The 21,910-nt window shown below is 34.9% G+C and overlaps 1 protein-coding gene across 7 annotated transcripts in view; it reads right to left on the minus strand.

Annotated features, from left to right (window-relative positions):
* FSD1L (fibronectin type III and SPRY domain containing 1 like) overlaps positions 1 to 21,910 on the minus strand; it is a 72,812-nt gene that overhangs the window by 37,042 nt on the left and 13,860 nt on the right. For 5 of the 7 annotated variants that reach the window (XM_015077223.3, XM_015077222.3, XM_053204845.1 and 2 more), the window contains 3 exons: positions 16,273 to 16,368; positions 14,502 to 14,633; positions 8,903 to 9,004 (listed from right to left, as the gene is read on the minus strand). In XM_015077223.3, the coding sequence (XP_014932709.1) occupies positions 8,903 to 9,004; positions 14,502 to 14,633; positions 16,273 to 16,368 (330 nt within the window). The remainder of the gene's footprint in view (positions 1 to 8,902; positions 9,005 to 14,501; positions 14,634 to 16,272; positions 16,369 to 21,910) is intronic. The other 2 variants (XM_053204846.1, XM_053204847.1) reach the window with 2 other exon arrangements.

A 21,910-nucleotide genomic window follows, 5' to 3' on the forward strand; every position in this document is an offset into this window, starting at 1 on the left:
TTTCTTCAGTGATCTTTCACCATTTCATCATGGTTGTTCCAAGTTTTCTCTATATGCCTTCCCTGGGCAAAGACTTTGTATTTTGAGAGCTTGCCTGCTAACATATAAAACTGGGCTGCAGTTCTACAATCCTTTATCCAAAAGAGTACAGTTGTAATGACAAAAATTCAGACAAGGAGAAACCAGAGAAATACTTGTAGCAATAGGGTCTTTCCCTGAGATGATACAGAAGCTGCTAACTTCAGCCTACTATGCATGAGATATGTTTGGGTATTTTTTAGTTTTTTTTTTTTTTTGAGAATGCTAACACAAGTTTAGGAAAGAAAGAGCTATCACTTGGTGCTATAGAGTATACAGAAAAACAATGAAAAATACACACAAAAACTGCTGTCCCCTTCACATTTACATAGAATGTAATATATTTAACAAAAGTTTTTTTCCCCCACACTGACCACCATAATTAACAATAATACATCCAATGTAAACTATAGCTGTTTTGCTCTACACTCTAATCCTAGGCCTTGCATAACGCCTGGCACATGGTAATACTAATAGTTATTCAATTTAGTTGAACACTAATTTGATGTATATAGCAATGCTTCTGCTGCCTCTCCTCTTCAGTTCTAATACTGTTCTTATTTGGTATTGGTCATTTTTATACCCATCCAAAATATCCTGGTCTGAATATCTTTCTACACAAAAAACCAGAACTGACATTTAGGACATCAGCATATGACACATTACCAGCACTACCAGAATCAACTGTGAGACCTGTATACTAATCATTCTCTTCCCTCTATCAAGAAATTTTAGTCCTGGGGTGCCTGGGTGGCTTATTCAGTTAAACATCCAACTTGGGCTCAGGTCATGATCTCATAGATCATGGATTTGAGCCCTGCGTCGGGCTCTGTGCTGACAGCCCGGAGCCTGGAGCCTGCTTTGGATTCTGTCTCCCTCCCTCTCTGTCCCTCCCCTGCTTGTGTTCTGTCTCTCTTTCAAAAATTAATAAACATTTAAAAAATTTAAAACCAAAAAGACATTTTAGTCCTTAATAAGTTTCTAAAGAGACTTTCCAAGTCCCGCATTCTGCAGGAAACAACCCAATTAGGTGGCACTGATACGTGTCTCAAGTCATGATACTACCTTGGTATTAGGAACAAGAAATGTTAAGAAAGTCAATTACAATGATTTTTAAAAACCACTGTCATTACAGCTAGAATTACAAACCAAAGATTTTAATATAAATGTCAGAGGAGAGAAAGAGGAGAATCCTCTTGTTTCTTTAAATATGGATAAGTGCCACTACCATTACCCCCTAGACTCCCTTTATTTCTTCCTCCAGGTGAGGTGAAAGGACTTAATCTGAGATGGGTTTGAAAGGAGAAACTAGAAATAAGTAGCTCAGTTACTTTTCCTCTTTCTGGCAACTTGCTTGCCTACTGAGAACATATATTCTGTTCTTTGCCTCTATGCAGGAAGCTTGACAGAAACAGGCTCTCTCTCACACACACACAGAACTGAGATAGCCTTGTATTGACTATACCTAGGTGGGCAAGTCTGACTAACTCTAGGATTCAGTATTAGAAAGCTTACCCGTTGCTATAAGCCAAATTCTCCAGTATCGTTTTGTTGGTATTTGGCTTATCAGCTTTACTGTCTTCTCTTATTTCCCAACTGGTTTAGAACTTGGTTAGAGAAATGTTACTTACCTGTCACTCTCAAAGAACCCAACAATCTGAAGACCATTACTATCTTTTTTTAAAAAATAAACTAAGATTTTATTTCATCTTTCAAGAACACTATACAATATATATGTTTAATTTCCCTACAACAATTTTCTTTAAAGTAATCTCTATACCCAAAGTGGGGCTCAAACTCACGAGCCTGAGATTAAGATTCGCATGCTCTACTGATGGAGCCAGCCAGGCGCCCTCAATACTGTGTCTTTTAAACTGACCATAGTGATTCAATTTTGTGTATAGAGTTACTTAATTTAGTAACGGTGCCGTTTTTTTAGTGTGTCTGTGCAAGTGCATGCATGTGCACACGCGTGTAAAGCTTTCTTGTTACATTTAATGTATTAGATTACTTGTGGCAAACCAGAAAAGGAATATATGAAAAGCCAAATAATGTTGGAAAAATTGTCTTGTGTATTTACACATAAACATACCCAGGTCATCAAACTGAAGACTCAGCATTTCCTCTTTCATTTAGGTTCGAATTTAACAGTACATACACTGTGTAAATGCAGAAGGGGTTGAAAAAGTTACTCTGTGTGATAAAAAAGGGGAGAAAGTCTCAAATTCTGAAGATACTTCTCTAAAAGGGCCCAATTTCAAGAAACATCTTAAATTGGAAAATTGTTTAATTTTTTTCTGGAATTTCTTCTCCCAAAGCAGAAATCTATCCAAAAGACACACATTACTATGCTGCCTGATTCCTCTTTCAAGAGTGATGCATTCTGTCAATTAAACATCTCTGCTTACCAATTACCAAACGATTTCAGAATTTACCATTGCTCTATCTCTAACACATTTATTTGCATCTACAGAATTCCACTTAGTGAATTATGAACAGGCCTCAGTGAATCTTCAGATTTTTGGGTAATGGCACTGTATATTTTTAGAAAGTCTTCAAGAAGTATTAGCCATATTACCTTGCTCAATACCACTGTTTTCAATTTCAATAACTATTTCTATTTCAATCTTTTATTGAAATCCTTGCCAACACTTAACTTTATTGCCTTCAGATATGGCTCCTTTCTCTCCCAATCTCTTCCTCCACCTCTCAATTAATTGTTTTCAAAATAAATCTTACAATCCTGATCAGTTATAGGAATCTATCACCTGAGACCAAACTTCTTTAAATAGAACTGTAATAAGAGTATAAATAGGAGTAATTGCAAATGGTTCTTCATAATTACCAATTAGATATAAAGAAGTTAAACCAGATCTTTCCCAATCTCTCTTGGTTTTAATCTGCTATAAGTAGATACAGAAACTATTTTCTTCCACGAATTTATCAAGCACTCTGAAAGTTAAGATCTTATTGTTTCTGTATTTCTTTTTAATATCCTCATTTTTCTATTTTTATAGGAAGATGTTAGATACAAAGTACCCTAAAATAATCCAACTGTGGGGCAGCTAATTGAATAGTATTTTCTAAACAGTTAAAATGGAAATAATAATAAAAATTTTAGCTCTTGCTTACTGTACTCAATGAATCATTTACCCAAAAAGAACAAAATTTGAGATTTTCAAATTTCTTCCACTCAGCAAAAGTTTTGAAATTCATCAGCAAAAAATATGCAGTCTGAGACCAAGGTTTAAGATATCTGAGTTTCACACCACATGAACCAACAAGTTACTTAACTCGTTTAGGATTCAGTTACCTCATCTATAAGGTGATGAGCACTAAAGTATCTTCAAACCCCAAAAGTTCATCCTAAGCCATCTTATTTTCACATAACTTTTAAAAAATTATCCAAATTAAACACTTCAACAATCGAATTCTCTGAAATACAGACTAAAATGAAGAGGCCACTAGGGAAAAGTTAGTTAAAATCAGAACATTAATAAAAAGCAACAAAAATAAGAATACGGTTGACCCTTGAACAACACAGGCTTTGAACTACATGGCCCACTTATATATAGGTGGTTTACAGCATAGTGCTGTAAATGTGTTTTCTTTTCCTTATGATTTTCTTAGTAACATTTTCTTTTCTCTAGCTTACTTGAACAATTCAGCATATAATACACATAACACACAAAATATACATTAATCAACTATGCTATAGGTATGGGTTCTGGTCGACAGTAGGCTATGAGTAGTTAAGTTTTGGGTGAGTCAAAAGTCACACATGGAGGGGCGCCTGGGTGGCTCAGTCACTTAAGTGTGCGACTTCGGCTCAGGTCATGATCTCACAGTCCGTGAGTTCGAGCCCTGCATCGGGCTCTGTGCTGACAGCTCAGAGCCTGGAGCCTGCTTCAGATTCTGTGTCTCCCTCTCTCTCTGACCCTCCCCCGTTCATGCTCGGTCTCTCTCTGTCTCAAAAATAAATAAAACATTAAAAAAAAAAAGTCATACATGGATTTTAAACTATGTGGAGGTTGGTGCTCATAGCTCCTATCTTGTTTAAGGGCCAACTGTATATCTGTTTCTGAATAACAATAGAGAAAAATACACTCATGCTGTCAAAATGATGAATCTAGCAAAAGCTAGATTTCAAAACTAGCATTTGCCTGACAGGATTTATCTTTATTTTGATTTGCAGTAGAGTCCAATAGAGTTCCTGGTAACACTCTGAATGCCACACAACACTAAGAAACTTTTCAAGTCTTGTCTATATGTTCATTCACATTGTTTTAGTATAAAACAGATTTTCCCATTAGATTTGGGAAACATAATTTTGTAATGTTTTCTCGAGACAATCTGAAAATGACTAAGGGGCAAACATTTAATACTTTCCCAATACTGTTTATTATATATAATTGAGACTCGTGCCCTCACCCCAAAAATACCATGTTAAGGAATAACCTGGGAAATGAAAGGGACTCCAAGAAAATGAAAAAGAGATGGCTCCAAAGAATGAAAGAGAAAATGAAAAGAGATGCTATTTTCCTTTAAGTAAAAATACTAGCTTTAAAAAAAATAAAAAACAAAACTACTGCACACCAGTTGAAACCATATATTAAAAGTTTTATATTTTCGATACATATCCTTATCTGTTTATAAAAAGAACTAAAATATGATCATTTAAGCCTTCTTCACAAAGCTACAGTAAATAACTTGAAATAAATTTTGAATACAGTACTGCATACATCTGTTCTATGACTAAACACATAAGACATAAATGCCCAGAAATGAAATAAGGTGAAAAATTACAGTTTGGGCTATTCTATTCGAAAAATTTTTTAAAGTAGGCTTCACACCCAGTGTGAAGCCCAATGCAGGGCTTGAACTCACAACCCCTCAGACCAAGGCCTGAGCTGAGATCAAGAGTCAGATGCTTGACTGACTGAGCCATCCAGGCACCCACAGTTTGGCCATTCTTAACAAATATTTATATTTGTTTTTAAATTGCCTTCGTAACTGAAACATTCACGCTTTTGGTAAAGATTCTTTCCTCTCTCAGCATTCCTGACTTCAACCCACAGAAAGCACTTCTGCTAATACTCCTGTTCCCTTGAAAACACACTCAGCTTCTACCCTTCTCCTTATTTGTTCCGCCCAGTGGTCAGAGGCTGACACCGACTGAACAATATGCCAATGGCGAGTTACTATGAGTCTGAAGAGGGAAATACACAAAATCCATTCTCCCTTTTCATCTAAGATCAAATGCAGAAGACACTGTTCCCCTTTCACCCCACCCTGTACTTTTTATTCCACTGAAGATTCCATGTACAGGTACCCATTCCCTCCCTTCTAGTCTAACAAATTGGGTTATGTGTGGCAAGATAATGAACTGTGTGGTTAGTGACTTGGAAACTGCCCCACAGACTCAGCTCTTTTCATAAGTAGAATTCAAGTTCCAAATTTAGGGATGGGGGAACAGAAATATTAATTTTGCCAAAGGATCCAAGCAATGCTCTGCAGACCAGCTATTAGCAGAGAAGCCAGGTTTGGTGGGATTTTGGCTACTTGTCCATCCAGAAATAAAGGAAATGATCCAAATTTCATTTGCTTGTGAGCCTTCTTCATATATTCATATCAAGCAAACCTCTAACAGTTAAAAAAAGTTAATGAAAATAAAACAAATTTGTAATGCCAAATTTTAAAAAATTAATGAAAGTATGTTCCAATATCCTTTTCCATTTGTGCCATTTTTACTCATTCATTTTCAGATTGCCTAATGCTGGTAAATAGCATAGCTTCATATTCAGGTACTCTGAGGTACTGCAACATGATCATTTAAATGTTAGTACTTAAAGTACTCTTTTCGAAAATAATAAAGTCTAAAAAGACTCAGGGGCTGGATTTCAGCCTATGATTTTTTTGTGCCCACGAGCTAGTCATCAAATTAATCTGATTTGATCACTTTAATATGGGATATTCATAAACAGTATACCTTAAAAGAATTTATTTTCCCAAATATCTAACAATGTACTGCTAGCCCAATACTTAATATTTTAAGTCATCTTCCCTATTCTGTCAGCAATTAGGTGTTTGAGGCAAGCTTATCTATAGTCCACGCAGCTGACTAGAAAAGTGAACTTGGTCTGTGACTTGGAATCAAACTATTATTTGGATACTATTTGGATGTACTAAGAAAATAATCACAAACAACTCTCAGTTAAGCATTTTTCTTGAACAATAAACTCAGATTTTTAGGTACAAAACAATGACAAATAATTTATTTCATCACATTTCCAATTGGGTTAAACAATTAAGCAATACTGCACAATGCTGAAAAACCAAAATAATAAAATAAGAAGCAACATGGAACATTAAAAAAATATGTTTAAACCACAATTGGATTTATCAGAACCTTCCCAATTTACAATCATCTGGGAATAAGTTTTAACAAAGTTATGACAAAGGAAAAAAAGGAGAAAACAGCAGCCTTTGAGAGCAAGGGGAAAGGACTCAGAAAATAGTGGAAAGAGAAACTTGGAAGAAACAAACTTGATCACAGTTTTCCCAAGCGTCCGTCCCTACTTAAATGCAACTGGGTTCAAGTTGTTTTTGAGTACTTTTGTCTATATTTTACTGTTTTCCTATCTTCTTCCTCACTCTCAGGCTGTTAGTTCTTGCTGCCATGATTATGTTTGTCATTTATAACTACCTCACTCCACTAGAAGGGGACTCTGTTAACAACTAGGAAACTGAAGAAAAAACTAAAAATTTACTAGCGCCATGTATATAATAGTCACCAGATTCTAAGAAACTATCATGAAAAAAGAATATTAATTCCTGCCCATGAACTCTATGACACTAATTTTGATGACTCAGATACTTTTTGCTTTCTGTAAATTTTTTGGCTATGTTCCAGATATTTGAGGTTATCCCATAAACATCCTCTGCAAAGGTGATGTATATATATCTTTAAAGTACTTTAAAGTATGATACATTTCCCTCATAATTCCTTTATATAGCAAGTCCTACCAAATGCAAAGATGAACCTACTTACAATCTACCTCCAAATTCAAGAATTAAGTAAGTCACAGATTTACAGCAAAAGAATGTTTTTATTCATTTCATTACAAGTAATCCATTTTTAAAATTCATTTTCAAAATGCAAGGGATGTAAACCACTAAAATGTTATCTTCTCAAAGAAGTTTTTTCTACCTTCAAGTTCAGAGAAAAATCATGAAATTAAAATATTAGATGAACAAAAATGGATTATAAAACCGTGCTAATGCAGTTTTCACTACATACTCCACAAAGACCAAGAAAATATCAAATTCAAATATCTTATCTTGATAAAATTCCTACATAGTATATATTTTACTAATTACATAGCTCAAGTTCCCACTTTTCTCACACCTTTTTTTAAATATTCTACATCCTTATTCTACATCAAATAGAGTGTATTTGATTTGATAACTTGGTAATCATTTAAAAATGACCCAACTTAAAATAAAAATTAAAATCTAGAAATCAGAATCTCCTAAATACCAGGATCTAGGTTAAAACATTAACAGTCTTATTATTCTACTGCTTATATTTCATACCAAACATACCCTTCAAGTAAGATCCTACATTTTGGGGGCACCTGGCTGGCTCAGTCAGTTAAGCGTCCTACTCTTGATTTCAGCTCAGGCCATGATTTCACAGGTTCGTGAGTTCTAGCCCCACATCAAGCTCCACACTGACAGTGCAGAGCCTGCTTGGGATTCTCTCTCTCCATCTCTCTCTGCCCCTCCCTTGCTCTTGTGTGCATGCTCTCTCTCTAAATAAATAAATAAACTTAAAAAAAAGAACCTACATCATCATATTTTAACAAAACATTCAAGCAGTTACACTAAACAGTGGGACATTTAATAACAGATTTAATAACAAATTTCACTAGGTTACAGTGCTCATCTGCATCAAGTGATGTTTTCCCAATCAGCTCATAGAAGGAATACAAAACTAGATTTTGAACAATGTTAATAGCAATATTAATCTTCTTTCCTAAGTCAAAAAATACTTATAACAAAGGTAAAAAACACAAGTACCCTTAAAATAAATAACCAGTAGGGATGTAATTGAAAAAGAAAATAGGGGCGCCTGGGTGGCTCAGTCGGTTAAGCATCCGACTTCAGCTCAGGTAATGATCTCACAGTTCATGAGTTCGAGCCCCGCATTGGGCTCTGTGCTGACAGCTTAGATCCTGGAGCCTGCTTCAAATTCTGTGTCTCCCTCTCTCTCTGCTCCTCCCCCGCTCATGCTTTGTCTCTCTCCTTCAAAGATAAATAAAAACATTAAAAAAAATTTAAAAAAAAAAGAAAAAGAAAATAACTTGATTCATCTGAATAGAGCATTAAAGAGAAATTAAATAATTTGTTCTTGACTCCAAAGACACATCTGGGTGTCTGCTTTGGAAAACATAAATATACAGCAATTTACTTAAGAAATTCCAAGCCTATTTATTTACTTATTTATTTATTTTTAATTTTTGAGCAAGAGAGAACATGTGAGTGGAAGAGAGGGGCAGAGGGAGAGAGAGAATCCCAAGCAGGCTCCACGATCAGCAGAGAGCCCAACGTGGGGATCAGTCCCATGACTCTGGGATCATGACCTGAGCTGAAATCAAGAGCTGGATGTTCAACTGATTGAGCCACCCAGGCACCCTCCACAAAGACTTTTTTAGAATTAGAAATAGCTGAATAAATCCAAAATTGAAAGGGAAAGCACCATTTTTTTTTAAACAAAACTTTCCTATTTAGTGGTTTAGTTTTTTGGCTGGTTTTTTGGTACCTTTGAAAATTCTTCAGGTTCCTTTAGATCTAATGACCGTGTTGCAAATTCTAGTAGTTCTTCTGAGTTCTCCAAGGCATTATTACATTGACTGAGCTGACTCTAAAAAATAATAAAAATAAATCTTTAAAACAAATTTCCTATTTCCATGAGGATCTTAACTGTATATTGTTATAATGAACTTACAATTTGAATAGCAAAAATTGAACAAAAATATTTTAGAGAGGTGTTAAAGCAACATAATCACTAGTCATATATGTAATAAATTTTAATTATTTTAATACATTGTACTTAACATCTTTCCATAATTTATTCAAAATAGCTTAATTGCATACAGATATAGATATACCCATCATTTAAAAACACAAAAGAAAATAAAGCAGTTATAAAAAGTTGGGGTCAAATTCACTTAAAGATTCTTCTCAATCAAGGTAATCAGAAAACTATCAACAACTTAGTTAACTATCAACAATTTAAATTAAAATATCAAAATAATTCATCTGCAGACAACATCCTCTATAAATGAAGACTAAATTTCTTGATAATATTTAACAATTTAAGCTAAAGTTTATTAATCAAGTTAAAGGTACATTCAGTTGAGCATAATTTTAATATTCCATTTATCACATTACTCAAATAATACATACTACCATAAATGATAATTTATAGTTTCCAAAATTGGGTAACACAGGAATCACAAATGGAATTGCCAAGATTTCAAAAAGAATAAAGAGGAACAAAAGATGGTAACTGTTACAGTGATGTGCTCTGTTATGGTGATGTATTAATTTCAAGTACCAGTCTTTCTTAGTTCTCTTCCATTCTATCATTTGTGGTCTAAAACTAAGCCCAGTCATGAAAAACTATTGTTAGTGATACCTTTAAACAAAGAAACAGATATATTTCTAAGTTTTTAACGTACTCAAGATTTTTCTTCAGAATATTAATATCTATTACTATCTATTCCATATTCAAATCTACTTAGGTTTCCCTTAAGATCAGCACTAAAGATAAACTATGGCTAATTTTCTTAGTTTCTGGATATGTTATATTTTAACTGTGGAAAAGTAGAATAGTTTTACCATATTTTGGGTTAAAATAGGTTTTCATGTATTATTCTAAGAACCCAACCACAATCTACTAAAAATACTACTCCTTCTAGGAGTAAAACTCTTATGAGTTCCAAAGAATAATTAACAAACCACCATTTGAAATATCTCAATTGTTGGAGAGCTTTATGAAAGGTTTAAGCAAAATCACAGAACAAAATGGTAGCTATAAATGGTCTACACAGGATCACTAGGGCAAACTAAGTTAACATAGCTTTAAAGTAAGAAATAACAAAAAGAATAAGGAATATATCTCAAGGAACCATTAAAAGAATCAAATCTGAGGTCAAAGTTTAAGATAAAATATCTTATTCTAAGAAAATGCTATAAATTTGCTTTCAAGTCAAGAGGGAAAGTTAAAAAGAGTACAAAGGAATTCAATTTAAAGAGCAATAATAACTTGTCAGTTATTTAGAGGAATTAATAAAATCTTAATGAAAACAACATACTATTGAGTTTGTGAACCCAAAGGAAAAACAGAGATATTCTACTGTCTCCAACTAAAGAAGAAAATGGCATCAGTAGCCAAGTTGTGATTCTTTTTAATGTTTGTTTTTTAAACTATCCCAATAAACCTTTAATATTTGAATTACCATTAGGCTGATATCACCATAACTTTTCCTTTGAATCATAATACAAAAACATCCTCAAGAATGAACTTCTGTCCACAAAGCTTATATTTAAACAACTCACAGTCTTATTTATAGCGTATTGTCCCCTCAATATCTCTTGATCTCCCCTAGATCATTATTCCTATGAAAAAAAAATTGCCAAAATTTTTGTGGCATTGAGGAACAGCAAGTATTAAGAGTTACAAAGGATAATCAAGTGTAAGATTAAAAAAAAAAGAAAAAAGAAAACAATGGAATCTCTGGAAAAAATGAAGATCTCAAGTGATGATACAGGAAGAGAAAAATCGTCTAACATCCTTGTAGTGACCACTTTGAAACAGTACTTGGAATTCTGCTTCTATTTTCTGCAATGTTCTGAATTCTCCATCGTTATTCAACAGCCAGTGATGAATCTGATAGAATACTTGACAAAAAAATCAGAGTAAAATCATCCCTTTTAAAAAGAGCCCAAATGTAAATTTAATGGAAGACTTCCATGAATCATCAGCTCAGTTGCAAAAAAAAAAAAAAATTATCATGTAATTAAGATTCACAAAATCCAAAGTAAACAAAGTTCATCTGAGACTATAAGAAAAAGAGTTTAAATAAATTTATGTAACCCAATTTTCTATTAATGGCAATTTGGTCAACAACTAGAAACAGAAACTTAATAGTTTATAAGAGCAATAGATGCAGCTCGTTCTAAGAACAGCACTGTAGATTTTACGTGTACACACATATATCCAGCTCTGTATACAGCTGTCAGAAAATAAGTTCTGAAATTAAAATATCACACTTCTTTTGGAAGTCTTAAAGACATACTTTAAATCAAACTCCACAATGGATAGAAATTACCCCATTCTGAAAATCTCAAACATCTTGAGTTAATAAAAAACTCTTCTTTTTTTTTTTTTAAGTTTATTTATTTATGTTTAGAGAGAGAGAAAAAAGAGCAAGTGGGGGAGGGGCAGAGAGGGAGAGAGGGAGAGAGGGAGAGAGAATCCCAAGCAGGCTCCACACTGTCAGCACAGAGTCTGATGTGGAGTTCAAACTCACGAAACCATGAGATCATGACCAGAACCAAAATCAAGACTTGGACACTTAACCGACTGAGCCACCCAGGCACCCCAAAGAATAACACTTCTAAAAATCAAAACCCACATGGCATGACATAAATGATACAGATCTATCCTCCAAATCGGCACTGACTTGGCTTCAAGACGATTCGAAGACTCTTCCAAACTTTTGAACTTTGATGATCTTAACAACTGACCAACCTCTTAACTGAAATACCCCCTCTTACCTTTATTAATTAAGCTTTTCCCCCCTCAAAGCACTTCAAATCAGTTTCTTTTCTTTTTTAAGTTGATTTATTTATTTTGAGAGACAGCGTGAGCAGGGGAAGGGCAGAGAGAGGAAGGGAGAATCTCAGGAACCATGAGACCATGACCTGAGTTGAAATGGGAGTCAAATGCTTAACTGACCGAGCCACCCAGGCACCCCAAAAATGAAATACTGTACTCTGAAGTAAACTTAACTAAGGAGGCAAAAGACCTATACGTTTAATGCTATAAAACTACTGCTGAAAGAAATTAAAGCTGATACAAATAAATGGAAAGATATCCCATGATCTCAATTGGAAGACTTAATATTATTAAAGTGTCTATACCACCCAAGTCAATCTACAAATTTAATTCAATCCCTATCAAAATTTCATAGCATCTTTTTTGCAGAAATAGAAAAAAAAAACATGTTAAAATTCACAAGGAATCCCAAGGGACTCCAAAGTGCCAAACAATCCTGAAAAAGAAGAACCAAGCTGGAGACCTCACTCACACTTTCTGATTTTAAAATTTATTACAAAGCTACAGTAATCAGGACAGTGTGGTACTGGCATAGAGACAGACATATAGACCAGAGCCCATACAGAGCCCAGAAAGGATCCCACACATACGCAGTTAAATGATCTTTGATAGGAGTGTCAAACCACACAATGAGAAAACCACAGAATCTTTTTAGACAAATGGTGCTGGAAAAACTGGATACTCACATGCAAAAGAATGAACTGAGACCCTTACCTAACACTACATACAAAAATTAACTCGAAATGGATTAAAGACCTTAATTAATACAAGCCCCAAAATTATAAAACTGTAAGAGAAAACACAGAGGAAAACTTCATGACACTGGGTCTGCAATGAATTCTTGACTATGACACCAAAAGCAAAAAGAGACAAATGGGACTATACCAAATTTAAAAATTTCTCCATATTAAAGGAAATAACACAGTGAAAAGACAACCTACGGGATGGTAGAAAATAATTACAAATCCTACATCTGACAAAGGGTTAATATCCAGAATATATAAAGAACTCCTACAATTCAACAACAAAAAACAACCCAATTAAAAAATGAGCAGGAGGCCTGAATAAACATTTCTCCAAAGAAGACATACAAATGGGCAACAAGTATATGAAAAGATGCTCAACATCATTAATCATTAGAGATGCAAATCAAAGCTACGATGAGATATCATCTCACATACATTAAGATGGTTACTATGGAGTGCCTGGGTGACTCAGACGGCTAATTACCCAACATCGGCTTAGGTCATGATCTCGCGGTTCATGAGTTTAAGCCCTGCAAAAGGCTCTGTTCTGACAGCTCACAGCCTGGACCTTGCTTCAGAGTCTGTGTTTTCCCCCTTTCTCTACCCCTCCCCTGCTTGCACTCTGTCTCTCTCAAAAAAAATAAAATAAACATTAAAAAAAAATAAAGATGGCTACTACCAAACAATATTTAAAATATGGATGAACAGGTGATGGTGGTCAAAAGGTACTAATTTCCAGTTATAAAATAAGTCCTGGGAATGTAATGTACAGCACGGTGAATACAATTAATATCATATTGCACATTTTGCAACATAGGCCTCAAATTCACGACCCCAAGATCAAGAGCTGCAGGTTCTACCAACTGAGCCAGCCAGGTACCCCTACTGTACTGTATATCTAAACACTGCTAAGAGAGTAGATCTTATAAGTTCTTATCACAAGAAAAAAAAAGTCTGTAACTATGTGTGGTGATGGCTGTCAGCTAGACTTACTGTGGTGGTCATTTTGCAATATGTATAAATAGCAAATTATTATATTGTACACATAAAACTAATAAAATGTTATAGGTCGCACATCTCAATTTAAATAATAATGATAGTAATAATAATAACAATAAAATAGAGGGGCGCCTGGGTGGTTCAGTCAGTTAAACATCTGACTCTTGATTTCAGGTCATGGTCATGATCTCACAGTTCATGGGATCTTGTCCTGCATTGGGCTCCATTCTGACAGCAAAGCCTACCTGGGATTCTCTCTCTCTGCCCCTCCCCCACTCACCCTCCTACTTTTTCTCTCTCTCTTTCAAAAATAAATAAAAGCAGTTAAGAAGGTAAATCTTAGGTTTTTAACCACAATTAAGAAAAAACAAGAGGGACGCCTGCCTGGGTGGCTCAGTTGATTAAGCATCCGATTCTTAATTACACTCAGGTCATGATCTCAGTTTGTGAGTTCAAGCCCCACATCGGGGCTCTGCGCTGACCTCACAGAGACTGCTTCAGATTCTGTGTCTCCCTCTCTCTCTTCCTCTCCCCCACTTGCTCTCTCTCTCTCAAAATTAAGTGACTTTTTTTTTAATGTTCATTTTTTGTTTTTGAGAGAAAGACAGTGAGCAGGGGAGGGGCAGAGAGAGAGAGAGACAGAGGATTCAGAGAAGTGGGCTCTAACATAAAAGTAGTTATTCACAGAAATTCACTGATTTTTGCTGTCAAGAAATCAAGTACTAAATAGACTTAAATTATTCATATTTAAATAAGCTGTATGATCTCACCTGTAACTCTTGTGATTTACGAGCTTGTTCCTGCTTGATACTGTTAATCATACTTTCTTTCACCTCGTCCAAAATAGAATATAAACTATCAAATTCTTCATCTAACTCTGAAAGTATGTTAGAAGAATTTTCCTGTTTAATAAACAAAACAATGATTTTACTGAAGAGCTGTCAAACATTTGAAAATACTTATCAGAGAAGAGATTCACATTATAAACCATCTCAGCCTGACATCATATAAACAACAAAATCTAATACTTGACATAGGCTTTAAAAACAGGTAAATCCTAGAAGATGGTTGCTAACGCGGAGAGCACTATCTCACTTACGCTATGAGTGAAGCAACTTTTTATGAACTAGCCTATACCCTCTTCATCTTTTAAAGCAATGTTTCCAGAGGACAATGTGAAAGTTTGTTTTAAGATTGCCACCTTTGTCCAGACCTTTGTCAGGTTCCAAGGCAGACCGTAAGCCAGTGGTTCTTTGTCGTGCATCAGAATCATCAATGAAGCATTTTAATGAAATATTCCAGAGATTTTGATTCCGTAACTGAGGAGAAGTTTGAGCATACAGGGATGGGACTAATTTTGTGTAAATCTGAAAATCTTTCAGGTTGTCTAAAACAGTGCATTTACATTAAGATATACAGAACTTAAAAGACCAAGCAATTCCTTATTGGATCCTAAGAGATTTATCAAACATTAAATTTTAGGGCTTGAAGCAACCTCAGAAGTCATCTTCTGACTAGAATTTGTAGTCAAACTCCTAAATTTTAGGAATTAAAATACAGAAAAGTGATTTGCCCAAAGCCACACAAGTAGTTACCAGTGGCAGAATCAATAAAGCATTTCAAGCCTATTAACTTCCCAGAGTTCCTCCTCTTCTCATTAAGCAAGACGCTATTTCAACAATAACTTAAAATATCTGTGAAATCTCTACATAAGCAATATCCACACTTGCAGTAATTATGAGACAGAAGAAATTATCTTAGGCATTTTTCAACTTAGATGAATCATTCCATTAAGAGAATTGGCACCAGTTAAGAGACCTAATATGTAACAATCCACTGCAATATCATAAACCAAACTTTTGCTTATAATTTTTATAAAAATAAGTTATCATCTCACTAGAGTCTTATCAAAAGTGGCGTTAATCACTTTACTAATTGATTTACAGTGACAAGAACAAGTTGTGGAAAAAGAAATGTGCAGTCTGGTAGGCAAAAGACCTAAATCTAATCCCACATTAACCACTCAGTAATCAATATTTGAGTATGTACAGTATGGATTATCTGCCCAAACCTGGGACTGTTTCCTTAAGTATTCATTTTTTTCATTAGGCACTTTACTTTTTAGTTTTATGTTTTACTTTCTTCCAGTTCTATAAGCAGACCTCTTACCACCTACATTTTCCTTCTACTATTTATCATAAAAGAAATGTTTAGCATCCCAGTACTCTGAAGAAATATAATTTGCTCTTAACTGGAATTAGAAAAGACAAATCTACAATGGAAAGGGTCAAAAGTAAGCACTATACTATTCCTTAGCAGCTACAATTCCAGAGTTTTCTTTTTTCCTTACTATTTGACTTTTCCATGGAGAATGTAGGAATAGTAAGGAAAGCATTTTTTTATTTATATGCCATTTAAAAACCCTGCTCTCACCTCCTTTAGTTTATAATCTAGAGTTCATGGAGTATATTTATTTATATTGATTTGGCCCAACAATCATTCATTGTGACATATAACAAAACATTTTTTAAAGAGTCATACCTGAACTCCTTTTAGTGTTTGATTTAGTGTATCAATAAAGTTCTGAATTTCATCATTTTTATTTGCCAGAGTTGAAATGATCCTTTGTAGAGCTTCCTACGATTAAGATAAACAAACAAAAACACATAACATGATATTTTAATGAAAGAATTATAAATCATAACAATTCTCTAAACAAACCATATATAAGAGGAGCAATGTAAAACTTCAAATTGTTAAATTTCCAAAGGCCTGTAATTACAAAAGATAAGATATGTATTTATACTGTTTTAAAACCTCTTATTTCTAGTGTACAACTTAATCACTACCACACCTTTCATACTAAAAATGATCAATATTATTTAATATCAATGATATTATTTTAGGTCATAGGGCCATGGCCAAGGAATAGAACCAAATCCTTAAATGCTGCAAAAACAAATGGAACTTTTTAATACAATATTAGGATATGAGGAATAAAAGCAAAGAGGCAGTAAAATTTGACATTTAATTTATAAAAATAAAAAACATATTTTAGAAATATGAAAGCGATAATAAATTTGCAGCTAAAATTGCAACATTCATTGCAGTGTTTATAGATGTCATAAAACCATAATAAATAAGTAATTTTAGTAACAAATACCTCAGACTTTTTGATAATGCTTCCTACTTAAATAAAACATTTGGTTATTTAATCTTTCATACTCTCTAGATCAGGGCTGTACAATAAAATCTTATGCTATGATGAATATGTCCTATACATGTGCTGTCCCATATAGTACTCAATAGCCATATGAAGCTAATGAGCTCTTGAAATGTAGACAGAACTGAGGAACTAAGTTTATCTTTTTTAACTTTAATTATTTTCACTTTTTATAGCTGCATGTGACAAGTACTGTCACACTGGACAGCACAGGTCTAGGTGTTCAGTAACTCTTCATGGGTAGTAACAGCAAACCCAAACAAGGTACTTGTATTCTCAGTAAAAATAAAATGCAAGTACTTTTACTTCATAATCTTTCCAGAAGCACAAGCCTTGTTTCTGTAAGCACCTACAAGTGTAAATATTTTAATAATGCCCTATGAAACTTTGTAATAAAGGTTCTCCTCAAAATATAATCAGATATTGATAAAGGGCTATATATAAAGAGCTCAAGAAATAAACTGATAAAGGGATATTTTATATAAATGTTCATAAAGCATAACAGTGAAAAATTAAAAATAATCACAACAGTTATCACTTAATTCTCACAAGAATCCCTGAAATAAGGAGGTATTATAATCATCCCTGAGGCTGCCTAAGGCTCCCTGCTGTATTCACTTACCTATACTATTACTTCCCATCCTCACGGATGGTGTTATTTTAGTATAATAACACAATGAAGTTATGCTATGAAAGAAGATCAACACCAAGAGTTAGCTTTTTATCCTGTTGGTGTTCCTCCCAGAAATGGGTACATACACCAAGATTTGAATACAAAGACAATCAGCAGAGAGGCAGAATGAAGCCAGGACTTGGAGGAGGGGTGGGGACAGGTGTAGGAGTGAGAATGGTAATACAGAGATGTAGAAAAGGAGTGCAGAGGACTTAAGGGTTCCAGTTATTCATCCCAGATAGGTTCCATATATATTTAAAAACAACACAATGGAAGAGTAAAAATGGTTCTGCACAATCACTGGACTGTGTAGAGTAAGCTTCAATTAAGACTGGTCTCTTTCTGGTAAATGGACTGTACCTGCCTCCCCTTTTATCACCCCTAATGGCAGGGCTAAATCCATACTGTACAGATGACAAAATGGAAGTAACTGTTAGTAAGGTAAATATTATGCTCAGTCTGTCTCCAAAGTCCACGCTGTTTACCACTCTAGAACACCGTCTCTCAGTCTAACAAATTTGCCCATCATATGAAATAGCCACACAATAAATTATATATTCTTTTAAAATTTTGGTTTGCTAAAACTCTTCAATGACATATAAAACTGCTAGAATTTCCATAGTAGAGTATCGCTGTTTGAGGTTTATAGCTCTGCCCTCTGCTAAGCATACTCATGAACTTCGAGGTAAAGATTAAGAGTCTTCCAGAAGAGATCTTATCCCATGAAAGGGAGGAGCGAGGATCAATGAATTCAACCCAACAACAAATTTTCATCACCAGGATATATGTGAGTTCAATAAAAACTGAAGGAAATTTCACACAAAAAAACTGTGAAACACTGGTATATATAAAGGCAGACCTAGTTCAGAGCCAAAAAAGAAATCTCCCTAGTACAAAACAGCTTTTCAACTTTTATTTTTTGTCTAAGTATAGTAGTAAAGTCTGTATTTAGGGAATTTTGAAGGAAAAATTCTTGGGAGATAGCTGAAGCATAATGCCCCCAGGTAGGTAACCTCTAAGCTCCAAGGATTTTAATGAGAAGCCTCCCTACCTTTCTAAAGCTCCCTGCTACTTACTGAATATAGTCAAAGCCATCTAAATTGTTCTAATTTTTGTTAAGTTTTCAAGCTAAATCCTTTATACTTTTAAGAGTTAAGCAACTACTAAAAGTTAATAGACTCTGTTGTCACAGTGATGTTAGAAGGAAGAATACAGCCTTTACCAACTGTAATATTCACTAGAAATATACTGAGGGCCAAATAGTAGCCACATCAAAAAAAAGTAAAACAGGTGAAATTAATTTTAAAATTTTACTTAACCAAACATTTTCCAAAATATTATTTCAACATGTAATCAAAATTTAATAATTACCGAATTCCTTTTTTCCTTCCTTTTCGGTACTAGATCTTCAAAATGCGACGTGTACTTTATAGTTACAGCACATCTCAATTCAAATTAGTCACATTTCCAGTGTTCGACAACCATATGGAGGTAGAAGCTACCACACTAGACAACACAGCTTTAGAGGCCTAACCCATCCAAATAGCCCATATATTTCTAAGAGTGGGGATAGGGCAGATCTGCCTAATTTGCAATCAATAATAAAAAAACTTAAAAGCTTTCTGAGTTTTTTTCTTGGAATACTACAATTTCTATATATGCTTACCATACGCCAAATTCTTGAATTATATAATACCCATATGTGAATATAAGCTAAAATGTTACAACCTGTACCAGAATTTCACTATTTCTCAGTTTTTATTTATGTAAATATTACCTTTAGAAATGGAAAAGTAATATTATACTATTACCACTCAAAAAAAAATGGGGCATAAGCAGCTCTTTTTTGGGGATCCTTCTAATACCATAACAAGAGTAATCACTCTTCTCTTCTGTAATACTTAAACTGTTCATTGGTGTTGGCTGGAGAAAAACATCCATGGCAATATTGGCATCTGACAAAAACAAAGCTGCACCTGAAGATGCCTGACATGTAAGTTATACAAACTCAAAGAATCATCAGGATAATGCCGGGTTTTTTGTGTATGGTACTGCTCCATACCTCCAGGATAATACCCAGTTAATCTTATGGTAAAGACCAAAAAAAATCTAATGGTAAAGACTATTCCCTTTTAATTTATTAAAAATTCAGCTAATACCAGAAAATGAAAAATGACCTTTCTAAATCTGTATTGGCCCATGAAGTGTTAATAGCAATATTTCTGGAAAGAAATCCTATGATCTGTGTGTTAAAGCTATTCTATATTAATTAGTGGTATTATATATTAATTACCTAAGGCTTTAGAAATATTCTCCCAGAAAGTGGTTGGGAAGGGAGAGTCTTTAAAGGCTGATATAGGGGCGCCTGGGTGGCTCAGTGGGTTAAGTGTCGGGCTTTGGCTCAGGTCATGATCTCACGGTTCATGAGTTCGAGCCCCACATCAGTCTCTGTGCCTGGAGCCTGCTTCAGATTCAGTGTCTCCCCCTCTCTCTTCCCCTCCCCCTGCTTGTACTCTCTCTCTCTCTCTCTCTCTCTCTCAAAAATAAACATTAAAAAATTATTTTTAAAAAGGGCTGATAAAGTACTTCAGGGAAACATCATCTCATTCTTTGAAGAGAGAATGCTTTATGGCTCACATTTTGCACTTCACTGGGAGTTCTAGTACAGAATGAGAGTCTATCACAGAACTCCTAAAAAAGGGCCTACATCCGGAGAAAGACATCTTACCTTACTGCCAAAGTAGCAAAGACTGAAGTCTGAGATTCTCGGGGGCGGGGTGCAACTCCAATCTCTAGATAGGGAGAGCTTTGGAGCCTTTGCTGTAATATACACCACCGAAATGCTATAAGAGTAGACAAGCCATCTGTAGAAGGCTTTGGAGCCTCAGCATTTAAGGTAACCTGTACTTTAAACACTACCAAATGCATTAGTAAACATGGCTGCAGAAGAAGCAATCATCCAGATGAATAAGATAACCCAAAGCAACCAATGTGACCTTGGTAATAATCTAATACAGATAAAGTGCTGCCTCTACCCTAAGCTTAGAAGAAAAAAAGAGCAGTAACCTGAAATTTCTTCAAGGATAGGCTGCTAAAGGGCTCCAGAAGCTCTAAAGCTACCTTTCCTTTAATGTGGAAAGGATGAGCAAATGCAAAACACTATAATCAAGAACTCACATTTAGTATTCTCCTATAGCGGAAGTTCATCAGGAAGGGCTGAAAAATGAATTATCAAGGGGACCAGGGCTTCGACCATTCTGGTCACCACAATAACAATGACTAGCTAGACTAAGGGTGAAGATGGCATGAAGACAGAAAGAACTAAGGAACTTGGAGCTCAGGAGAACTGGAAAACAAATGACAAGCAACCAAACTATTTAAGATAAGTACTACCACAAATACCAACACTTACAAAAATGAAAGGAATAGGATTACATGAACTGAGTTCTGAAACTTAACCCTAGCTTGTGTATTTGACATGAGGCTAAAGTTTTCTCTAGGTAGCAGGCATCAGAGAAGAGGGGTTATATACAGGGTTAGTGTGTGCCTAATATAAGAGGTATGCAATAGGAGCCTGGCTAAATAGGTACCAAATCCAGTAAAAAAAATTTTAAGTGTTTTCTAAATTTGGCAGGCAACATGCTAGGGCAGAATATCTATGTGTTTTGTATTCAAAAACAGAAAGAGAAAAGAATTAAAAGATACCATAATGCTTTGAATTTTCTACCCCACTTTATCCCTCTAGGGCCTCCACAATTAATCAATAGCTTTTATAATGGAGACACAGCAATTGATAAAGAAGTTGAGGAGGAAGCACAAAGCTCCAAACTTCAATGAATTGTGCACAGAGCACCATTAGATACAGAACCTCCCCTCTGAGCTCCAGACTATTTTCATCCAACTGCTTACTCAGAATCCCTACTTGGCTGTCACCCAAGCACTTCAAGATTCAATATATGGGGTGCTTGGGTGGCTTGGTCAGTTAAGCATCTGTCGGACTCTTGATTTCAGCTCAGGTCATGATCTCAAGATTGTGAGATCGAGACCCACAACAGGCTCCTGGGCTGAGCGCAGAGCCAGTTTGGGATTCTTTCTCTGGCCCTCCCACACACACGCGCATGCTCCTTCTCTCTCAAAGTAAACATTAAAAAAACACTCAATATGTCATAAAGTCCCCCACAAACCTGAGCCCTCTCTAGTGTTCTATCTTTGCAAATGGTGGTACTAGCTACAAAATCAGAAACCTAGGCCAACATAACATCCTCTCCTCTCATTTGTGTTCT

Source organism: Acinonyx jubatus, chromosome D4 (assembly GCF_027475565.1).
Source record: "Acinonyx jubatus isolate Ajub_Pintada_27869175 chromosome D4, VMU_Ajub_asm_v1.0, whole genome shotgun sequence".
In the NCBI taxonomy this organism is placed as follows: Eukaryota; Metazoa; Chordata; class Mammalia; order Carnivora; family Felidae; genus Acinonyx; species Acinonyx jubatus.